Here is a 25,086-nt window from a genome sequence, read left to right as displayed (position 1 = left end):
CAATACAGGCCCAAGCCCACGGAGACCCTAACCATAGAGACCCCAAACAATGTCGTTTAGGTAAGTTCCCTTTTCCCCTTTTCAATTTTCTTCATCCCGGAAATCTCTCCACCCCACTTTCCATCTTCCCTACGTCTATACGGTTTTGATTTTCCTTTTCTCTTCTTTTCTCTCACCACTCAAATCTCTCTCTCTATTACCTATTCTTTTTCTCTTTGCAGTTTCGTACTCCATCCTCACAAATCTCGCACTTGCAGAGCATCCCACCCCTTTTCCTCGTCGCGTGTGACCACCATAAAGGTGTCGCCGCAGGTGGCCTCTCATCGACGCCGATAAGCCCACTCTTCATTCACTCCCTTTATTTAAGTTTCAGACCTCTCTCTCTACGCTCATCTCTTCACCGATAGCTATAGGTTTATTTCAATTTTATCTATTTGAAATTTATTTCTTTACTTTCCCACTGCAAACCATGCGACGCCACTAAATTTTGAGGGTCTTTGTTGCTACTATTTTTATCCTACAGTGGTGAGCCTATTCCATCTTTAGCTAGTTTTTTATAGTATTCATTCTCACTCTATACACTCTCACTAGTTTAACACTCAAAAACTTTGCACAAATTATTTTCCTCTTCCACCATGGTGTAATCACCATTGTTTCGAAATGCAAAAATTCCCTCATCGACGTAAGTAAGGTCTTGCCTCAAGATTAGCCACAGTCGTACATTACTGGTGCTTAAGTGTAATTTTAACGTAACTATTTATATATCATAGGTCATCGCTAGCCCCCCAAACAATGTTGTTTCTGCTTTTTAATTTTCACGAGCCACGCATACGAACTTAGGTAAGATATTTAGAATTTTATGCTCATTGTCGACATTGTTACGTGGGCTATATTAATGAATTTTGGTTGCTGGAGTTTCTAATGAATGAAATTATGTGGCTGTCCGAGTTACAGGTTTATTCTGTTGGTTGTTCCAATTTTGAGTATTAACTATTGATTTGACATTTGGATGTTGAGATTCTATAAGATACTATTGAAGTTGAGTGATGGATTGTTGAGCTGATTGTGGTTTGCTAGATCAATTGGGTTGATGATCATGGTGGTTTGGGTTGAGATATGTGGCTGACAAGGTTTATTCTATGAGTGTTATTGAGTTGATCATGTTGGGTTGGTTGTAGTTGAACTATTGCGAGTTGAGTGGATGCTCGGGACTAAATTATTTGTTGGTTTGAGGTTTACTAAATAAACTAGTGGCATGCTTGTTTGGATTGATAATTGATTGGTAAATGTTTTAGGTTGTGATATTGTTAGAGGTTGGACCCAAGGCATAACTTATACATGGTAAGAGTCAGTTAAGCGGGGTTCCTATACTAGATATTGCATAAAAAAAATTAAATGAGGTTGATTTTGAAAATATGCATGCTTGCTTTGAAAAGAAACCTGAAAACAACCTTATATGTGAATTCTGCATATTCATGAAATCTGTATAAAGAAAAAATTTTTTTTTCTGTCATGACTGGTGTAGACATGAGCTTATTTTAGCATTTTATTTCTGAAATGTGAAAAATAGCGAATATGAGATCTAAAAAATGTTGCCTTGATTAAATGAAGATGCTTTGATTATGTTATTTTGAATATGTGAAATGATCTAAAGCTATTCAGTACTATATTTTGATACGATGTGTTATCTGAAAATCTTGGCATGAATTTCTAATTTTGCATCTGATTATAATCTGGTTCCGATGTTGTTTCTGTTCTGTTTTCGTTAAGGCATTGCCACAGGGATAATAGTGGTATACGGCCATACCACGAATATAATAGTAGTATACGGCCCTGCCACGAGTATAATAGTGGTATACAACCCTGCCACGAGTATAATAGTAGTATACGATCCCGCCACAGATATAATAGTGGCATACGACTCAGCTACGAGTATAATGGTGGTTTATAACCCTATTAAGGAGGTTAAACATGATATGCGGCCCAACTACGGGTATAATAGTGGCATATGACCCCATCACAGGTATAATGATGGTTTATAACCCTACTATAGGGGTTAAACATGGTTTTTATCCCGATGTGATGCTCCAATAATATATGAAGATGATGTCTCAGTTTATGATATGTCAAATGATTTTTGGAATAATAATGTTTTTTGAAAATTTCGTTATGATATTTTGTAACATGTTTTGACTATGCGTTCTGGAAGTAAATATTTTGTTCCACATTTTGAACTCTATAAATGCTCATGTTTACATACTAGTATATGTTCTCTATTTACTGAGTTATTGATAACTCACCCATATTATCTACACAATATTTCAGATGACTTGAAGGTTCAGATGAGAATTAGTAATAGAGTACGTGTGCAAGATTAGCTGATGATAGTAGTTGAGTACCTCGAGGTACTAGTGTTGTTGGTGGATTTATGGATTATTTCCTCCACCCTTTTTTATCTAGAAAAATAAAACAATGACTGGTTGTGCTCAGTAGGAAATCGATCATTTCTCGAGTCAATTGAGTAAAAAACAGGAGTAGGACTGTAATTGAGCCGAGTCAGTCTTTGGCTTGTCGAGCTCCACTCGAATAAAAAAACTTGAGCTCAAGCTCAAGATTTTCATTTAGTCTTTATTCGAACTTGGCTCGATAAGCTAAATTCCCAACTCGAACTTGAGTCAAGTCGAGCTCGTGTTATTTTTTTAATAAGATTTAATGATTAATAAATTAGATAAATAAAAAATCAAATATTGAATTTGTATAACTAACAAGTAGAACCTCTATTGAATTATAAGATTTTAAAAATTTATAAATAATTAATATGTAACTAGTTGATATTTATCCATAATAATAATATTTTATATGCTTACATAAATTATTAATACATAGATATAATATTGATAGCATATATCTATTTCATATATATGGTTTACACATACTAGTATATGAAATTATTAAATCTTATTGATTAACTATTGTACAATCTATAAAATATAGCTATTAAACATATTCAATATATAGACATAAGTAATTAAGTTACATATCATATATTTAATTATAAAAGTGTTATACTAATATTATTAGCTAATACATATATATATGTATATATACATAGGCGTGTGTTTATATTTATCAACATATGAATGAGTTTTAATCGAGTCGAGCTAACGGATTGATTCGGACGTAAACGAAAGGACCTTAACGAGTCTTAGCCGAGTCGAGTCGGGTATGTATTATTTACTAATCGAACAGGTATCTGCTTTCATAAGTGAACTTTTTTGTTTTCACAAATCGAATTCTATTCCAGTTTAATAAGGAGAGTATCGAGCTAGCTATCAAACATACTGGTTCATTTATAGTCTTAAAGGGGAGGCCAGCTGTCAGTAATGTATTTTGAGAATTTGAAACCATTCCATTTTCAACAAAAAAATACAACCATGTGAAAGGCATCCAACATTGAACATTCTTTCTTTATGAGTAGAAATTCTATCCCATTATTGACAATCACGCAACAAGAGCCCTTCAACTCATTATTTTTATACCATATACTACATCTGATTTTTTATTTGATTTTTTTGTTTTATTCTTGTTAAATTAAATGAATTTTTCTACTCATTATCTATACATCATATATTTGATAAGAAAAATAAAAATAAAAAATATGTTTAGTGTATACTGATGATTAGAATTTGTACACGTAACTAGGATTATAGTTGATCATTGTGCGTGGCTCTCAATTAAGGATTGTTGACCTCCATCACATAGAAGACTTTGACTAACATGTCAAGAGTATTTTCTTGATCTAATGACATGAGTATTTATTTAGCATTGGGTCTATTTATTTGCATTGAAATTTGAATATTGACAGATCAACGTTTGGGTCTTCCTACGAATTTAATATGACCGTGAATTGCAGTCCCAACCCCCGGGACGGGCGATGGCATACCAAATATATTGAAGAAAAACTGTAGTTTTCATGTTTTAATTTCTTGGTTGGACAGTACCTTTCAATTCCTTAGATCATGTCTACCATTATCTCCTGTACTTAGTTAGTCTATTTATTTATAAAATAGAGGATATATATATATATTATGTCCCTTAAAATCCTTAGGAAAATAATTAAGGATTTAAATTTTAAGAAAAATAAACGTGCTATTATGATTAGTGTTAATTTCTCATTCGGCGGTGAACCTCTCTCTGATCCTGTCCGGGTTAGGGATATAATTTCCAATTCCTTGTACATAATTTCAATAAATAAGCACTTTTATTATACTCGTAGTTGAAAACAATATCCACCATTCATCATTAATTTAAACTTCTAAAAATATTCTAATAATGATGTTTTAGATTTGCTTTCAAAATTTAAAAAAAATTAAAAGAACGGCTTTTCAAAAATTTATATTCAGGCTTCGTTTGTTTCCTTAACTCATTTTAACTTTTTTAAATTTTAATATAAAATATAATAAACAATTCAAATTTTTCAACTTTTAAAATAATAATAATATTAAAAAATAATATTTTAACAATATTTTATAATCTCAACTCAATTCAGTTCAACATCCAAACGTAACCTTAATATCATATTTATTTATTGACTAGTAGAGGTTTGAATTTAGAGATAAGTTGAGATGGGTTAAGATGATTTATGAATGGTAGAATAAAAGTTAAATTATTTATTATATTTAGTATGAGAATTTGAAAAAGTTGTTCTGAGATTTAAAAAAGTTAAATTATTTATTATATTTTATGTAGAAATTTAAAAAAATTATAATGATGAGATGAGATAAACTGAGAGGACTTAAATTTTGAATCGATAAACGGTCCTTCGTACGCGTAGTCCTCAAAGATTGCTATGACTTGTCTCGGTAGGACTCGAAATAGTCGACGTTGAAATTAGAGGAAACAACTATTTGTAAACTTTAAATAGTTTAAAGTTTAGGCCACTAACTTCACTCGAAAAGCAATTATTCTTAAATGAAACAAAACAGGAAAGAACAGAGACTTTACAAAGAGTGAGCTCATTGTCTCCTTATGGATTCTGTCGTTCTGTTTCTCCTTCTCTCTGCATTTTGTACTGCTTCAGCTCAACAAATGGAGTCCAATGTAAGCCGAGGCACTTATCTAACACCCGGAATCAACTCTACATGGTTGTCACGTTCTGGTCTCTTTGCTTTTGGATTTTATAAGCAAGGCAATGGCTACGCTGTTGGTATTTTTCTTGCTGGAATTCCTCAAAAAACTGTTGTCTGGACTGCAAACCGTGACGAACCTCCAGTCTCCAGCAGTGCTACCTTGAGTTTTTCAAGGGATGGCACGCTTGTCCTGCAATCGACACCAGAGCAAACGCCAATCATCATAGCTGATTCTCTTGGGTCTACTTCAGCTGCCATGCTTGATACAGGAAATTTTGTGCTCTATAATTCCGATCAAGAAATACAGTGGCAGAGTTTTGAGCATCCGACTGATTCCCTTTTACCCGGTCAACGTCTCTTAGCAGGTACGGAGCTGTTTTCTAGTGTATCAGCGACTGATCACTCAACGGGTATCTTTCGTCTTAAGATGCAACATGATGGACACCTTGTTCAATATCCGGTGGGCACTCCAGACACCTTTGAATATTCTTACTGGGCATCTGGGACATCTGGACGTGGAGATAACGTAACGCTAAACTTTAGTCCTGATGGCCATCTCTACTTGCTCAACGCTACTGGTGCTAACATTAGGAATGTAACCGATGGAGGATATCCTACAAAGGAAACTATTTATCTTATGAGAATTAATGCAGATGGGATATTCCGACTGTACTCGTATGAGTTGAAACAGAATGGAAACTGGTCAGTTGTATGGTCATCTTCCATTGATTTGTGTGATCCCAAGGGTCTCTGTGGATTAAACAGTTACTGTGTTTCAAATGTTGTAGGAACTGAAACTAATTATAAATGTGTGTGTCTTCCTGGGTTTGAAATGATACACCCGGGGAATCGGACTTCTGACTGTGGCAGAAGTTTCGGTGCTCCTGGTTGCAACAACATGAATGAATATAATAATAATGCATACACCATGGAGGAGCTGGCTTTATGGTGGCATGATGATTCGTATTCTATTATGTCTGTGGCACGCAAAGAAGATTGCAAACAAGCCTGCATAGAGGATTGTAACTGTGAAGCTGCACTATTCGGAGGAGGGGAGTGCAGGAAACAAGGGCTCCCATTGAGATACGGAAAAAGGCAGTTGACTAATTCAGACATAGCTGTCATGATCAAGGTACGTAAGGATATGCTGAAAGAAAACGGGGAAGACCGTCGAATAGACATTCTAATTCTCCGTGCTGGAAAAATTCTATCTATAAGCCAATGTGAATAATAAATCTAATAAAATCCTTATAGATATAATTTAATTAAAGAAAATTAAATTAGACTCTTATCAATCAAATTTTACATTTAAGTGTTGTGGATAGATTTTTACTCTTAATATTCTTTAGGAGAGCTTGGTTTTTGGATTTTGGTTGTAACTCTCATCCCCCCTTTGTACAAGATCATATTCTTCCGTTATTTAATATATAAAAATTGGTCCAGCTTGGATCTGTTGCAAAAATATTTCCTGTTAATCAAACTGACGTCGTGTAATATTTGGTTAAGGAAAAAAATTATGCTGATGGGTCTATCTAATTAACAAGCTAAGAATTCGAGAGTTTAATACTACTATTGCGTTTTGGAATGGTTAAAATACTAAATAATAATTATAATAATAATGGAGATCAGAATAGGAAACGGGAAAATAAAAAATATAATTTTATTCATGGATCTTGCCTCTCCATAATTTTAAATCTCCTCTTAAGGCGTCTAAGTCTCACACATTTTGTTTTTTTTTTTAAAAAAAGATAAATTTGTTATCTACATTAAAAATTCTATTTTTAATGGTGGTCAACCTCACTTTTTTGCAATTGAAAATGCGTGACACTTAAAATTATATCTAAAATTATTCAATAAAAAAAAGTAATGCTACACGTACACACAATATTATACATACTAGAAGTAGTCCAATTCTATCAGTATTGTTTTAAAATTTGAATTTCAAATTTGAAATTTGAAATTTTAAGATTTTTATTTTTTTATTTTTTATTTTATAAAAAGAACGGTATCCCAAATTTATTAATAGTTCTCACTTATAGTCGAGGAAAACCGTGGTTACTGGCAGACAACTAAGAATTACAAATAATCATAAATGACCAAAACTCAGGCATCCAAAAAACCTAAAATAAAGCAACAATAGACAACTATCAAAGGCTTACAGGTCAATCAACAATAAATCAAGTCTTAAAAAACTAAAAAGTAAGACAATCTTGCAGATAAACGTAAACTCACACCAATAAGAATAATAACAAAAAAAAAGGTGTAATATAAGAAATACCTCACAACGAAGTTTGCAAATAAGGAATTTCAATTATGTTCAAGTGAAGAAGACCCCTCAACTTACTGGACAAAGGATCTCTATCTTCAATCCAGTCCATTTTTACACCCTCAGCAACCTGCTTAGCTAAAAAATCGGCCATAACATTTTCTTCACAAAACACATGACTCACTCTATAAACCATTCTTCCTTTGTCTCAATGTGAACTTGATAAAACCCAAGTTTACAGCACCTCCTAACTCCTTTCTGCAGATTTCTCATTTCAACAAAATTGTTAGAGCCAGCATGCTGCAAAAGCTACCCGAAATTGTTCACCATTATCACGAATAACACTCTAGCTCCAACCGACCCTGGATTACCCAAACTGCTACTATCCGTATTAAGCTTCACCCTATTCTGTTGTGGTCGAATCCATTTCACCACAGATACCTTCTTGGATTTAGGTAAAAGCACCGGGATATCCAACCTCTTTAAAATAACAATATCAGTGGTAAGGAGTTTCACAATTTTTTTGGTCAACTGCATAATTCTACGAATCTATAATTTAAAAGTATGCCAAACCGAATTCAGCGTATCGCATTTTCCTTCATACCTGACTTTACAACGCCAGTCCCAAAGTTTCTAGTAGACAATGGAAGGAAGAAGACCAAAGATAGTTCGAACTTGAGTAGAATTGCCAGCACAATGAAACCAAAAATTCACTTTCTCCTGCCAAGTATGAAAAAAATCCATATGCACACCTAATTGAACCGAAGCCAGGTGCAAGATGTGTCTAGTAATGTCACCTGTACAAAGCACATGATTAAGGTCCTCAATATGTCCCGAAGAGCAACAATTACATTTGGACGTCATGGAGATATCGGCCATTTTAATTTTAGCATCCACACTCAAACAATTATTAGTAGCTTTCCACATCATAATAGAAGTTTTCTTAGTAAAGTTATTATACCAAATCCAATGGACCCAAGGTAAAGGAAGGGTCCGAACCCTAATACAATCCCAAGTACTTTTAGTAGTGAACTTACCATCACTTTCCTTATTCCAAATAAGAACACCTTGACCATCCTTAAGCTTAGCCAAAAAAGATACAAATCATTAGCTTTTTGAGGACCCATTAACCTTTCCAATCGTGAGATATACCACTCATTCTCAATGCGACACTCTTTAATCTTAATTAAGGGATGCTCTGTAACCTAGTACTTGATCTTTTAGGGGACCACCCTCCTTCCAATTGTCATACCAGAAAAAAATATTACCCTCACGCACTAGCCACTTTGAATTAGCTAAGATTTCCAGAATACATTTAACAATAGACTTCCAAAACTGAGTACCCTTATTAGGCTTCAAGAGGGATAAATGATTACCCCTAACATACTTGCTTCTAAAATAATTCTCCCACAAAGAATTACCCTAGATCAAGCGCCAAACAAGTTTCATATGTAAGGCCCATTGAATATCCCCAAAATCCCGAATGTCCAAACCGTCTTCTCCTATAGGATTACAAATGTTAGTCCAAGCCACCCATTTCCTTTTACCTTTTGCTTCAAATTCTCCCCAGAAGAAAAAACTCAGGAGTCTGTTCAGCGACTTAATCACGTCATTAGGAATGTGTAAAACAGCTAAAAGGTGAGTGGCCATATTAGACAAAACATGATGTAACAAGACAATTCTACCACCAACACAAAGTAATTTCATCTTCCAACCTGCAATTTTCTTTTTAAATTTACTAATTAAATTGCCAAAATCACATGCTTTTAGTCTACCAACCACAATAGGTACTCTCAAGTATTTAAAAGGAAATGACGCTTCAGAAAAACCAATAAAATGAAGAATAGAGCATTTTCTAGAGACTGAGATATGTTTAGAAAAATAAATAGCATTTTTTTCCTTATTTAGAACTTGTCCCATCCATTCTTCGTAACAACTCAAAATCTACATCAAAACACTCATAGACCTTTGACCACCATTAGCAAAAATAACAATATCATCAACATAAATAAGATGAGAAACAAGAGGAATACCTTGAGCTTGAGTAAACTGCCCAATTTTTTTATTCTCGAAGGATTTTTTGAGCAAGCAAGAGAGAATCTCTTGGATAACATGAATAGTTAGGGTGAGAAGGGGTCACCTTGCCGCATGCCACGTTCACCTTTAAAGAAACCTAGAGGAGTGCTATTCATTATGATAGAAAACTATGGCGAAAAAATACACGTTTTAACCAAAGCACACACTTGGGCAGAAAAACCAAAAACCTCCAAGACATGTAATAGAAAATCCCAATTCACTCTATCATAGGCCTTAGACATGTCTAGCTTAATCAATACATTACCCCCATTAGATTTTTTATGAATAGAATGAATAAGTTCCTAGGTTGAACTGATATCCTCAAAAATACTACGACCTGAGAAATAATCTTAGAAAACATGTTCGTCATACAGGCCACAATAATTTTAGTACAAATCTTATAAAAAACCGAACATAGACTAATTGGCCTAAATTTCTCAAAACTAGAAGGATTCTCCACCTTAGGGATCAAAACAATATAGGACACAGTGAAGAACCTGGGGAGTGAATTTGTTTGAAAAAACTTAGAGGTAGCTTGTAATAAATCCTCCTTAACTAAATCCCAACAAGACCGAAAAAAAGCTCGAATCAAAACCATCCGGACCAGGACTACTCTCAGTGGGAATACTAAAAAGGGCATCCTTAATTTCTTCAAGGGAAGGATCTTTACAAATGAATAGATTATCGGTAGTTGAGATCACATGAGAGATAATGTTACTTAAACTAGGCAACTCATGACTACTGCTATTCCCTAAAAATTGATAAAAAGACTTAACAACAGCAAGGTGAGTATCAATAGGGGTACTTAGCAAAGTACCATCGGCCAATAACATATCATTAACTAGGTTATGCTCCTTAGCAATTAAGATAGCATGAAAGAATTTTGAATTTTGATCTTCATCTTTCAACCAATTCTTTTTTGTTATATGAGAAAGTCTCATCTCATCTCTACCCATCCAAGTCAAAAGTTCCAACTTAGCCACCATGAGAACATTATCATCTTCAGAGTTAAAGCAACCTTGAAGACAGTTTTCTAGTCTTTCAATACGTTTCTCTATCCTGGATAATGACATTAGTTATGCCAAAAACACACCAATACCACTCCCTTAAAGCCACCTTGGCCCTTGTCAATTTAAAAGACAACGTATGTTTGTATATAAGCAGTCAAACAAGATCGGATGGATTCTAGCCTGACAAGCAAGCAATGGGAGTTCGAGCAATGGTACACATCCATCTCTGAGCTTGCTTCACGGGTTTGGATCCCAAAGCCAAAACATTTCTGCTTCCACACTCCCTCCATAAATTTAAGAAAACCCATATGATATGTCCACATTGAGATCTATAGGGGCTAGGTCCATACCTGAACGAGTCATCTTCCATTTGTATCAGCAAAGGAGAATGATCTGAAGTAGTGCGCGCCAAAACCTGATAAAAAAATATTCAGAAAACAAGTAAGAAACTTATAATCAATAAAACATCTATCTAACCTTGCCCAACTTCTAGCCAAACCGCCTTGGCCATTACACCAAGTCATCCTTGGTCCTTTGGAACACATCTCCAGCAAGCCCTAATTCTGAATACAGAAATTAAAATCCTTCATCGCAGCAAACTAATGAGGATTACCACATTTTCTCTCGAAATCTTCTTTAATGATATTAAAGTCCCCACAAATAATCAACGGGAGATTAACATTGCCACTCGCCTCCAAATCCTCCTAAAGGAATTTCTGCTCTAGTTGATTACATTTAACATAAACAATAGTTAGAATGAACATGTGACCATTCTTCTCAACTTGCACAGTCACAAACCGATTAGAACTTGCCACCCAAAGCATTGATACTGCCGAGTTCCACAACAACCAGATTTTACCACCATACGCTTCATTTGTGAGGAAAGAATCACAAGAAAACTTTCTCAAACAATTAGGAATTCTGTCTTCCAGCAAGAAGGGTTCAACCAAAGCTAAAATATTAGGCCTATACTTAGAAATCTTTTTCAAGTGCAATTGAGACGTTCTAACTCTCCTTATATTCCAAAAAATTATAGGACTAATCATAAATTGAGTTTTGAAGGGCGAGTCGCAGCCTTAGTGGAGCTCCTTTTCAAAAACTGGCCATATGACTTTCTTAGAATTTCCCAATCTGTACTACAGTCCTTCCGAATTTCCAAATCACCGCCCTAGTTATATAAATAATATTATAAATAAATCTAGGACTTTTCCAAAAATAATCGGGTTAAATTGGTTAATAGATACAATGAGCTCACTGATTTGCACTTTAGGTGATACTTAAAAACGGAGATTCCAACATAAAAACACTACGCCACATCAGACCCAAACCGGATTCCAAAAAGTTGAGGTTTCATCATTTAAAAAAAAATTTAATGTGGATGATGTGCTCTACACACCAGTGTTTCAAATACTGTACTGTACCGGCTGGTACGATCGAAATATGCCGTACTGGCCACTGATCTGGTACAGATATTGCATACATTTCATATTGGCCGTACCGGCCTATATTTCGGCCTGTATTTCGGCTACTACTGGCCGATATTTCAGCCTTTAATTTTTTTTTTCATTTTTTCAAACTACAAGCTCATTTTTTTTACCTCTAATTCAGACTAGGTTATTTATAATTTTTTTCTATATGTATTTATATATAATCTATTCATATATAGACTAGTATTTGAGAATATAATTTATATATATATATTTATATATATATATAATTTATTCATATATCGACTATACTGAAACGGTACCGGTACTGAAATATTTCTTTCCAGTGCCTTGACCGGTATGGCATCCGGTACGGTATTCAAAACATTGCTACACACTGTCTTAAGAATAAAATAATTCTTAATATTGTCTTTCTTACTTTTGGAGGTATTATGTTTGTAATTTATGGAAATTGTGTAATACAAAAATCATTTACGGTATGAGAACTGCTTTAGGCATGCAGAGATTTTACAAAAGTAAACTCATATCTTGACATAGCTTGATGTGTTAATTTAAATTTTAAAACTACTTTTATTGTAAAGTAGATCTAACATATCATCTCATGAAATTATATCAGTTTATAGATTTACTTTGCTGGAATCTTGTAGCTAGAACACTTTCTCTTTTAGTATAGAAAGCTCCCATTTACTTATCTAGAACTTGAGAAAGCGGCCAATCGTTTTAGGGAATAGGTTGGAAGAGGATCATTCGGCGCAGTTTACAAAGGGTCAATACCGAATGGCTTGAAGATTGTGGTAGTCAAGAAGCTAGAGAAAGTGTTGGCTGAAGGGGAAAGAGATTTCCAGACTGAGATGAAAGTGATCGGCGGAACTCATCACATAAATTTGGTTCGTTTGCTCGAGTATTGTCCTGATGGGATTGATAGGCTTTTGGTATATGAATTCACGAGCAATGCACTCGCAAATATATTATTCACACAAGAAAAACAACCTTGTTGTGGGAATTGCTCATAAAATAGCAAGAGGTATCCTTTATCTCCATGAAGAGTGTGAGCGACAAATCATTCATGGTGACATAAAACCCCAGAACATTCTCATGGAATTATTGAGGGTGTGCAAAAATCTCTGACTTTGGGTTGGCAATGCCACTGTTTCTGACTGCCATAATGCTATCGTTTCAAGGCTGGCGACATGGCAATGCTACTGGAATCTCTCTGACTTTCGTTATTTTACACCTACCAATAATCACAAGACACACGGGGATTCCAACAAAAATAAAATAGAATTGCATGCAGTGAATTTGCTTTAATTTCATCTCCTCCCCTGTTTTGATCTTTGTTCTCCTCTCTCTCTCTCTCTCTCTCCCCTTCTCCCCCACCCCCGTTGAGTAGGCTCGAGCCTTTTTACCTTGAAAAAAGCTTCACAACCTTCTACTGTTCACTTAACCTCCACACACTAGCCTATGTGTCCCTTTTTTTTTTAAATGTCCCCCCTTCCCCCGCGTTCTCTCTCCCCCAGTATAGCTATGGAGATTTGCCATTGGCATTGACGTCAAAAGAACTCACATGTTGTTGGGGTGTTGGCAAAAGTAAAGTACATGCCACTAGCTCCAAAGGTTAACAAATAATATGCCAAAGGTCACCCATCTGTATAATTCCCGTAGCAGTTTAATTCTAGTTTATACTTCGAGCTTGATTTTCCCTCCAACTTGTTCTTCATATGTTTTTCAGGAAAATGTCTGGACGTGGTAAGGGAGGTAAGGGTTTGGACAAGGGAGGAGCAAAGCGTAGCTGTAAGGTCCTCTGGGACAACATCTAAGGCATCACCAAGCCTGCGATACGTCGTCTGGCTCGTAGGGGTGGTGTGAAGCGTATCAACAGTATGATCTATGAGGAGACTGGAGGTGTCCTCAAAATCTTCTTGGAGAACGTCATTCGTGATGCCGTGACGTACACCGAGCACGCAAGGAGAAAGATTGTGACAACCATGGATGTGGTTTACACTTTGAAGAGGCAGGGAAGGACTCTCTATGGATTTGGGGGTTAGACTGTATAATTTGGGCCTTAAGATGTTAAGTTCTTACTAGTGGTTGTAGATCTTGGCTATAGATCTGGTTTCCGTGTTCTTTTTTGTTATTTCTTTGTGTTTATGCAGGCTGTAATTTGGACTCATAGTTTGAAGTAATAGAATTTTGTTTTATTTCAAGTTTAGAATCGTTGATTCTCTATTTTGCCTTCTTTTATAAATCTGTTTGCTTGTTACAAAAATGTTGAAGGAAAAAAGCCCAAGTTGATTGTAGGGTTCTCTTCAGCAGATCTAGGTCTTAATCTGTTCTTTGACGATGGTATTAGGAAGTGTTTTGAATCCATATGCTGTATAATTCCATTTCTATTTCCCACAATGCTATAATTTTGCATAATTCTAGCTGCAGAATTTAGTCCATCTGCAGAATTTTGTAGAAACATGAAATCAAAGAAAGAGGGAGGAAAATGAGGGGTTGGGGGACGTTTAAAAAAAAAAAGGCCACATAGCTAGTGTGTGGAGGTTGGGTGAACAGTAGGAGGCTGTGTAGCTTTACTCTTCTACCCCTACTCTCTCTCTCTCTCTCTCTTCCCTTCGAACGTCTACATCGAAGCCCCCATTTCTCACTCAGTCGCTCTCCCCTAAAAATAAATTAGATGCATAATGATATGTGCTTTCTCACGTTATGGCTTTGGTGAGATCTTTATGGCCATGGAGATGCACTCATTAGTCATTTGTCTAGAGATTATTTATTTATCGTCCAATAATTTTGGATACTTATATAAACTATTGAGGCCATTTTCTTATTATCGTCCCTTGAGGTTTGTTGGTCACGTTACGGTGTTTTACTAATTTTTACAAACAACCATTTCTAAGTTACAATTTTCAGAGGGAGAGAGAGAGAAGAGAAAAAGAGAGGAAGAATGGAGAGGAAAGGTGAGAGCTCGAGGAGAAGGAAAAGTCAAATAAAATTTTCCTTGACCCACACCGTAAGTCATATGCGTTTTCTGCGTGTTAAAATTTTTTTGGAGTGTGTAAAATGGGAAAGAATACCCGGCCGATTTGAATCTTTTCTCTAAATTGAACTCATTCGATATATCTCCGTTTGTAGCCTTTTCTCCTATAATTATAATAAAAAATTCTATGCATCAGTTACTATTCATTATTCCACATCTCACATCTTATGAAAAATACTCACATACCCTATAAAAAAGAAAAAAAATTATAAATATAATGTGTGAAAATAAATAGTAACTGATACATAGCATTCCTTAATTACAACCAATATAAAAACAGAACATTTATAATAATAAAGTAAGAACATTAATTTCTACAGAGTTCTAAATATGCACGCATCCTACTTTTTTAATTACAACAAAATTAACGAAAATAGAAGCTTGTCAGTGAATTTTTCCACTTAAGTCATTTGAAATAAAGTGCGAGTTACATAAACTTGCAGCTGTTTACTTTCCTCACATTTTACGTACCAAAATGTAATCAACATGGTTAGAAATAAAGTTCATTATAACGATTTATGAAATATAGTTTCATGCACGACACAATTAATGTACAACTTAAAATTCATATAACGCGTTGATAAATATCCACTCACAATTTATTTTATAGTTTTTAAAAACATATTCAAATTGAAAGTGGAAAAACTTAAAAAAACATATGAAATCATTTGAGTCCAAACATGGTTGAATATATCTTGGACCATTCTTCAAGCGGGTAGATGTGATGAGATAGACCACAAAGGCTCATTTTAATGATGTCCCGGGAATTGGGCTGTAATTGAATCAAGCCGAGCTAAGTTGGTCTTTGAATTTTCGATCTTGGCTCGGCTCAGTTAAAAAAATCTGAACTACAAATTTTTATCTAGTATTTTTTCGAGCATGACTCGATGAGCTAAACTCCCACCTTGAGCCTGTTTGATCTGTTTGGATATAAGAAATATTTCATCTTATCTAATCTTATCATTACAAATTTTTTAAATTTTCATACAAAATATAATAAACAATTTAATTTTTTCAAATATCAAAACACTAATAATATTAAAAAATAATATTCTAATAATATTTTATTCGAATTTCAACTTTCATTTAAAATCATCTCATCTTATCTCATTATTTAAAATTTCAAACCTACTTAGCTTAACTTGAGTTGTTTATTTTTTAAATAAAATTTAGTAGTTAAAAAAATCAGAGAAATTGCATATAAAAAAAGAAAAAAAAAGAAGAAGAAAAGAAAAGAAAAGAAAAAAAAGAAATACAGTTCCAACTATCTGTATTCCATTGATACATAAGTGTTTTGGTTTCTTGATGTGTTGTACTCGATGCTTTAATTTGTTGAAGATGGACTACTATTCATATATGGGATGCCATGGTTTACCGACTATATTGATTGCCAAGCAGAGAACTACATTGAAGAGTATTTTTGTAATTTCAGAAACATGTGGTTTGTGAACAGAGGAAAACAGGACAATCCGCTATGCTTTGATTTTTTATACGATTTTATAAAATTTTTATTCAATTTTTTTTCTAATTTTTAAAATCTATAAAACATTTTAATTTAAATTATTTTACTATTATTAATAGATTTTTCATTTCATCTTAACATCCAAACGAGAGCTCAATAATATTTGGACTCGAATTGATCACTTTCTTTATCAACGTAATTCTTCAATAAATAAACCAAAAAAATCAGGTTACCTGAAATCCCATTAACAATAAAACAATTTTGACATGCAACTTTTGTAAAGAACAAAGTTCTGCAATTTTGGCAGGAGCATCCCATCCTATATTAATTGAGACCATCCAAAACAGCCCTTGTCTCTCAGCTCTAGTATTTGTTTTTGTATGATTTTTTTTTTTTTTTTTTTTTTTCTGAAAAAAAATATTGTGGAAGTGTTGGAGTCAACCAAGTGTTAGAAGATATTTTTTGAGAACGTGAGAGAAATTTAACGGATTCTCACTTAAATGTAAATTCTTCATAGCTTTGAATATCCAACAAAAGCCAAAAGATCCAGTACCTCTTTGAATCCAAGAACCCTACAAAGACACCATATGTTGAAAAAACAAAATAGTGTAAAGGAAAGAGAAAGAAAAAGCCCACTTAAGCAAATCAGAGTACCTAATTGAAAAGTAAAAAGAACAAAAGGAAGCATTTGTAACATTTTTTTTTTGTTAATGTCTAATCATGATGGATTTTGAAATTCATTAGCTGGTTTGGATGTTGAGGAATCTCATTTTATCTCATCTCAATATCAAAATATGCTCAAACACAAGAGTAATGATACCCTTACTACTTCCTACTACCGGTTTACTACCCAGCCCACGGGGCTTTATTTTGTCTTTTCTTTCTTTGGGTCTGTTGCTCTGCCTTTTGAAAGCCTTATGTCTGAGATTTGACTAAGCAGACATTCGGAAGCTGTCAGTCCCTCTGAGATTTGAAACTCTCAAAAGCTCTTTTGTTTTCATTTTGAATTTCAAAACCACAAATCACAAAGTGATGGAAACGGAACTTGGAAGTCCACTACGAAGTGGGGAAGCCGCTATAGAGTAGGACACGAAGTGGGTTGGAGTTTTGTTTTATTATAGGAAAAGTTATTATTTAATTTGAGTGGGAAGAGTTATTATGGCTATCATTTGTTTTATTGATTTAAACTAGTTCATGTCAAGTATGATTGTTATTCTAATTAGAATAGGAGTATGATTGTTATTTTTATTAGAATAGGAGTAGGTTTCCGTATATGGTCAGGAGTGCATGGCTATAAATACTAGGGTTTATAGTTTATTTCCAGACTTAATTGGATCACAATTTATCACTTTTCATCGTAGTAAAATTCTGGTTCTATTTGTGGTATTAGAGCATGTATACGACTACGGAATGTCTTGAAAGCTGGGAATACAGTTTGCATGAGGTATGACGGGAAGAGTCCAACAACACCAGTTCACAGCTTCAAGAAATGGAAGAAAGTTTGAAGGCAATCAAGGAATTTTTGGAGGCATCAAAGGAAAAACCTTTTCATCGGCCAGACAGACTCTTCAAAGTAGGAAGAAATAGGGTCACACTCACGAATTCCGCACTAAGGAGAAGAAGGACACCAACAATTGCATCCGCAATAGTTTAAAATGGACTTTTTGCATTACTCTGACGATGATCCAACGATGTGGGTAAACCGATCAATACAATTCTTTGAATTTCAGGCAATTGTCGAGGATTATAAGGTGCGATTAGCCTCCTCCACTTGGAAGGTGAGACGAATGTATGGTGGCAATGAGTTCAGTGAGTCTACAAGGAGGATGAAAAGCTCATCACCTGGGATGACTTTGTGCAGGAGATATTTGTGTTGTTTGGACAACCCGAATACGAGAACTTTGATGAAACACTATCTTAGATTTGTTAAACTGGGTCTCTCTGAGGTTATCAACGTGAGTTTGAACGCCTAGCAACAAGACTGGTTGGTTGGGCCTCAAAAGGCACTAATAGGCACGTTTTTGGGAGGAGGATGAAATCGCTGCGAACATTCGGATGTTCAAGCCAAAAACAGTGCATGAGACCATTGAATTGGCAAGAATGAGGGACGATTAGTTAAGTAAGCCAAGTGAAAGTACACACCTAGAATAGAGTCGAACACAGGTTCAAGCAACAGGGGCCCTTCAAGCTGTCACTATGCCTTCTACAACATGTAACAACTTCAACTTGAAGTTCAAAAGACTAGGCTGGGAGGAGATGCAGAAGAAGCGAAAGAAAGGGCTATGTTTCAATTGTGATGAAAGGTTCACATCGGGACACTAGTGTCGGATGCCTCAAGTCTTTCTCCTCGAAACAGCGGAAGATGCAAAGTGGGAAGAAACGAAACAGTTAAAAGGACAGTTTCTATGGTCGCGCCTTGAAGACAAGGTTGTTGTGGAAGAGGGGAGGAATGATGGAAACAGAACTTGGAAGTCTATTACGAAGTGGAGAAGCCGCAGTGGAGTAGGACATGAAGTGGGTTAAAGTTTTGTTTTATTCTAGGAAGATTTATTATTTAATTAGAGTAGGAAGAGTTATTATGACTGTTAGTTGTTTTATTGCTTTAAACTAGTTCATGTCAGTTAGGATTGTTATTCTAATTAGAATAGGAGTAGAATTGTTATTTTTATTAGAATAGGAGTAGGTTTCCATATATGGTTAGGAGTGCATAGCTATAAATACTAGGGTTGTTGTTTATTCTCAATCATCAGAAAGAATATAAAACTTGTGGTTTGTTCCAGCTCGAAGTGGATCATAATTTATTACTTTTCATTGTAGTAAGATCCTAGTTCCATCACAAACCCTCCTGTTTTCCTTTCATTTTCGCACATCTCCAATCTCGGACCCTAACATTTTCGTATCCTCCTCTCCATAGTGGGACGCCTAGGCCGAGCCTCCTTTCTCAGCATGGGAATAATGGCATTGTCAAAGGTGAGACATCCCACATAGCCATTCCTGAACCTCTCTCTCTCTCTCTCTCTCTCTCTCTCTCTCTCTCTCTCTCTCTCTCTCTCTCTCTCTCACTCAGAAGCACTCATGTTGCACCCAAGCTGAGCCTCCTTTCCCCTTCGAGTTGCGTCTCCTACAATGGCCACATCGTTCAATGGAGCCAACTGGTGTTAATCTTCACTATCTATATATCAATCATGGCTGCAACTCTAACGCAATATTCATAGCCAATGCCTCCCCAATCTTGCGTGTAAACCTAGTGTTATTCACTATATGTCAATCATGGGTACAACTCTAACGCAATATAATTAGCAAATGTCTCTCCAAACATGTTTATAAACTTGGTGTTATTAACTAATTTGATTCATTAAAAAATAAAATAATATGTACACTTGATCATTTGAATTGGGTACACTTGTATGACTCGTAGGTCATAAAGACAATGCCTACCCTAGGAACAACCTGCCCAAAATTCTGGCAAAATGCCTCTATACAGCGAAGGCCTTCATTGCAGGTTCTGTGCCCAAATGTGCCAAACAAAGCACAATTATAGACATGGGCTTGTCCACCTGCCCCTTCCAACTGCATCCTTCTCACAATATATCCAAAGGAAATGTTGCTGGAAACAACCCCGGAGTAAAATATATAAAAACTGGTTGGTTAACGTCTAGTACATATCCTAAACTTGAAGTTAGTTTACATATCTGAAATGGTATTCTCAAAAGACAATCATACATATCAGAAATGGTATTCTTACATAACTGAGCACCACTAAAATGAGCATAAAAATGAGCACCAAAATGAGCACAAACAATAGCAAAATGAGCACCAAAATAAGCACAAAACTCAACATTGAGCACTAGCGTTTACACCAACATCAGCAAACTGACGTAAATAAAACAAGCCTACACGCGGTAAATATCACCACACTTAGCAATACAGTAAACTGTTGGAATGTCTCAACTTAATTAAGCTAATAAAATTTAATATATACCTTCTAAACTAAAAATCAGGTGCACAAACATGAATTTCTTCCAATAGAACAGCTTCTTGCAAAATGTGGTTAAAGAATGGGTCTACAATCCCAAACTTGCATTGTAATACCCAGTCCCTTTGTTAGCCCAGCCCACGTGCCCATGTTAAGAAAAAAATATGCTAGTTACTCAAGTGATGTTTCACTCTCTCTCTCTCTCTCTCTCTCTCTCTTAAATCTCCATTAAGATTAAATCATCAGCCCTTCAGATTTGTAACGTAGCTCCCTTAATGTATGGTCATCGGTTTCCTTCCCGAGTTAATGGTATTTCCTCTATAAATACCCCAACTCAATTTCATTTCAAGTTTTATCATCTCTCTCTTGACTCAAAATCTTTCTCCTATTTTGCTATAACTGGAGCTAGGGGTGTAAAAAAAATTAGAAAATCGGTTGAACCAAACTGAATCCATCGGTTTAGTCTAGTTTTTAAGCAGTGTGGTGTAGTATCGATTCTTAAGAACCAAAACCGGTCCTAAACCGGTACGGTATTGGTTTTCATATTTTGAAAACCGGTTTAAACCAAACCGGACCGGTATATATGTTTATAATTTTTTATATTATATTATTATATATATAATATATGCTAAATTGCTAATTAATATAACATGAAATTTTAATTTTATTATTCAAGTCTATTAATCTTATAACATAAGATTAATATAACATGTGATATAAGATAAAATTAATCTTATACTTTTTTAATATAACATGATATAACATATAAATTTTAATTTTATAATATAAAATTAATATAACATAAAATCTTAATCTTAAACATAAACATTAATATTAAGTTATTAATATAAAATTAATTTTGATATGTATATATATATCAATCATAAATACATTTTTGACATGATAAATTATAATATATATTCTTTTTGTAAATACATTTTTATACATTTAATCATATATACTCATATAAAAAGTCTAGAACTTATATAGACTATAGTTAAATTTAATATTATACTAATATGTGTTAATTATTATAAAATATTCTACTTATACTATAATAAAAATAGACTAATAGTTTAGTATATATAAACATTATATTATTACTAACATAGATGACCCGTAAAATCGAAAAAATCGGTCCGGTATCGGTTCTTAAAATTTCAAAACCGGTGTATTCCGGTTTGGTTTTAAAAAATGTACAAAATCGGACCGAACCAAACAGGTCACACTCCTAATTGGGACGATTTCAATAAGCCCCTTTAATTTAATTTCTGCTACTATGTATTTACTTTTGTTTTGTTAAGACAAACTAAGTATTGTATGAGTTTCTTTTAGTTGTTTCGATTATTGCAAGACTAAATCTGTTTGAATGAAAATTTTAGCATTCATTTTAGCGTGCTATAGTTACTGGAACTTTAACACCACGACACGAAGGCCATCGTGATTTCTTGGGCGACTGGTTGATGGTCAAGGATAAGTTTTATTATGCAAGAATAGATTAAATAAATTTGCAAGGTTGTTAGCCTATATTTTTTTTGGAAGAGACTAACTAAAATGATATTGTATTCTTACTGATGGAGCTTTTTCCTTTTGCCCTTTTGGCTTCGAAATAGGAAATCAATGCTGTTTTGATCTGTTGGAGGAGCTTTCTAAGTTCTTATGCTGATGATGATTCTTATTTTTTTTACCTTGCTTCGAATTTGGTTTTCACGTTAAGTGAGTATTATAAGTTTGGGCTCGTTTTACGTTCGGTTTGATTTTAGAGCAAGTTTGTGTTTTACGTTTTGTTTGCATAATTTATTTAGGTATTGAGTAATACGAAGATCTTTTTCCAGTGGTAATTTGGGTATCGAGATAAGTAGGTTTAATTAATCTGGCATTTTTATTAGAAGTTTCTAAACTCTTTATTTTTAATTAAGCATGTACTGTCCAGAAAATTATTTCACATTGAATAAAAATGTTAGAACATCTCAAAATAAATTATTGTATCATGAAATGTGTGACTTGAGCCTCAACTTTTATGTAAGTAGTCATGGCATATTTATAGAAACTTTATGTGCATTATAGTTAAGCGAAATGATATATGGATTATATGATAGTACGATACTATACTGAATTTTGTTTGGGAGGATAGCTATACTAAAAGACTTTGAGAATTCGGGGGGGGGGGGGGGGGGGGGGGGTGAAGGTGTGGCTGTTGTGGCAGGACGACTTTGATGTTAATATTATTGATATGTCAGATCAATTTTTGACGGTTTGTTTTGAGTATCCGAATCAGAAGTTGTATTTAACTTTTGTTTACGCTAAATGCAATTATCTAGAGAGGGATCTTTGGCATGCTCTGGAGGGTCATGACAGTGATGTTCCGTGGCTTGTTGTGGGTGACTTCAATATTATTAGAGATGATAGTGAAAGAATTGGTGGTAATCCGAGGTCATTGGTGGCCATGAAGGATTTTAATAATTGTTTAAATTCTTGTGGTCTCCTGGAGCTTTCGGTGAGGGGTCAAAGATTTTCATAATGTAATGGCTAAACGGGTGGTGCTAGAAGCTGGGCTCAATTGGATCAAGAGGTTATGAATGACTGTTTCCTGCATTGCTTCCCTTCGACATCCCTGGAATATTTATCTCGGAAGACTTTGGATCACAACCTATGCTTATTAGGGGCTTGATGATGGAGGAGAAATATGGTCCCGCTCCCTTCTATTTTCACAATATGTGGATTAATCATTCTTCTCTTTAGGCGTGTGGCTGAGGTTTGGAGGGAACTGGTGGTGGAAAGGGGATTGTTTAGGCTTGCGACAAAGCTGAAAAATTTGAAGGTAGTGTTGCAAACATGGAATAAAAATGTGTTTTGTCATGTTAGTAACACTATCTCGGAGTTGGAGGCAAAAATTGAGAAGATGGAGGTTTAACTTCAAGGAGGATACCAACAAGAATTGGAGATGGAGCTGCTGGTGTCAAATGCTGAATTGTCTTATTGGGAGCAAAATGAAGAGGCCTGTTTGGCGCAAATGGCAAAAAAGAAATGGCTTGATAAAGGTGACCAAAACTCAAAGTTTTTTCATGCTGTTGCTAACATGAGAAAACAGAAGAAGATTATTTCATCCACGACTCTAGTGGATGGGAGTGGAGTTGCATTCGCCGGAGGAGGTCCATGTGGGTGCTGTTCAATATTTTCAGAAATTTTTGGGTGAGAGGAATGCTTCTTCCCAGGTGGTTTTGTCACGGTTAATTGACAAGGTTATTTCCTTGGAAGATAATGAGGAGCTTTGTCGGGTGCCATTAGAAGAGGAGGTTAAAGAGGCTCTTGTATCTATCCCGAGGTTGAGCAGTCCTGGGCCTGACGGCTTTGGTTCGTCTTTTTATTTATCTTGTTGGGAGATTGTTAAGGAATATTTAGTGGAGGCAACAAGGGATTTTTTTTTCTAGGAGTGAATTGCCGAGATTTTATTCGTCTTCTTTTATTGTTTTAATTCCTAAAGTGTAAGAGCCGAAGAGTTTTGATAAGTTTCGACCTATCAATTTATGCTCTGTGGCCTGTAAGGTTTTTTCAAAGATCTTAGTAAGGAGAATGACTTTATTTCTTTCTCGGATTATTTCTCATGAGCAAGGTGCTTTTGTTTTGGGGAGGAGTATTTTTTAGAATATTTCTCTGGCTCAGGAGATGGTGAAATCTATTAATAAGAAGAATATTGGTGGCAATGTTTTTATAAAAATTGATATGGCCAAAGCATATGATCGAGTGGACTAGAATTTTCTTTTACTTGGTTTGGCAAAGTTTGGGTTCTCAGAAAATTTTTGTAGCTTGATTAAGGTTTACATTCATTCTCCTTCGTTCTCTATTATGATGAATGAGACCTATAAGGTTTTCTTCAAACCATTGCGAGGAATGAGACAGAGAGATCCTTTATTGCCGTATTTCTTTATTATTATGGAAGAGATTCTTTCTCGTTTATTGAAGAATGAGTTTGACCAAGGGAGAATTGGGAGTTTTTCCCATCCTTGGGGGTACCTTTAATTTCACATTTGTTGTATACAAATGATTTATTGATTTTTACTAATGGTGAGAGAAAGCCCTTGAAGGCGCTCCTGGATACTTTGAATATATATGAGCTATGGTTTGGGAAAAAAATAGTAAAGAAAAGTCGGCTTTATTTTTCTTTCTGAGAAAATTCAGTTCGCAAGAAGGTTGTCTCTACTTCGGCTTACGGGTTTTGTTGAGGGGAAGTTTCCAACTTGTTATTTAGGTGCGCCTCTTGCTGTTGGGAGGTTGAATGCAAGAATGTTGGAGCTATTAGATATGAAATTTCAAAATAAAGTTGCAGGTTGGAAGTTTAAGCTGTTATCTCAAGGTGGGAGGTTGATTCTTCTCAAGCATGTACTAACGAGTATGACGACTCGCTTGTGGTTTTAAATATCCCGAAGCTTGTTTTGAAAAAATTGAACTCTATTTTAGCTTCATTTTTTTTTGGGGGGGGGGGGGGGGGGGAGGATCATGATAGGAAGAAAAGAAAATGGAGAGCGTGGTTGAAATTGTGTAAGCCAGTCCTGGAAGGGGGGATTGGTCTTAGAGATTTTTCTGAGATTCAGAAAACGCTACATATGAAGTTTGCTTGGCGATTGCTGTCGATAAATAATTTGTGGACTCAATTTTTTAAAGCTAAGTATTTAAAAGGGAAG

General features: G+C 34.9%; 2 protein-coding genes across 2 annotated transcripts; both read left to right on the top strand.

The window, feature by feature from the left end:
- Window positions 1–5,028: 5,028 nt before the first annotated feature.
- LOC109021129 (G-type lectin S-receptor-like serine/threonine-protein kinase LECRK3) lies at window positions 5,029–13,057 on the top strand. Its single transcript, XM_019003686.2, has 2 exons — window positions 5,029–6,352; window positions 12,855–13,057. The coding sequence occupies exons 1-2, from the start codon at window positions 5,029–5,031 to the stop codon at window positions 13,055–13,057; spliced, it is 1,527 nt and encodes a 508-aa protein (XP_018859231.1).
- A 605-nt stretch (window positions 13,058–13,662) lies between these two features.
- On the top strand, window positions 13,663–13,974 carry LOC108990483 (histone H4-like). Its single transcript, XM_035685005.1, has 2 exons — window positions 13,663–13,707; window positions 13,759–13,974. Exons 1-2 carry the CDS (start codon window positions 13,663–13,665, stop codon window positions 13,972–13,974), a joined length of 261 nt encoding a protein of 86 aa, XP_035540898.1.
- The last annotated feature ends 11,112 nt before the right edge of the window (window positions 13,975–25,086 follow it).

This window comes from Juglans regia, chromosome 1, assembly GCF_001411555.2.
Source record: "Juglans regia cultivar Chandler chromosome 1, Walnut 2.0, whole genome shotgun sequence".
Classification (NCBI taxonomy): Eukaryota; Viridiplantae; Streptophyta; class Magnoliopsida; order Fagales; family Juglandaceae; genus Juglans; species Juglans regia.
This window is presented reverse-complemented; position numbering and strand designations above follow the sequence as displayed.

Coding starts and splice junctions, on each gene's coding strand:
- LOC108990483 (XM_035685005.1), top strand. CDS start 13,663: ATGTCTGGACGTGGTAAGGGAGGTAAGGGTTTGGACAAGGGAGGA. Junction 13,708..13,758: donor AGGGTTTGGACAAGGGAGGA/GCAAAGCGTAGC, acceptor GGCATCACCAAG/CCTGCGATACGTCGTCTGGC.
- LOC109021129 (XM_019003686.2), top strand. CDS start 5,029: ATGGATTCTGTCGTTCTGTTTCTCCTTCTCTCTGCATTTTGTACTGCT. Junction 6,353..12,854: donor AATTCTATCTATAAGCCAAT/GTGAATAATAAA, acceptor TGGGATTGATAG/GCTTTTGGTATATGAATTCA.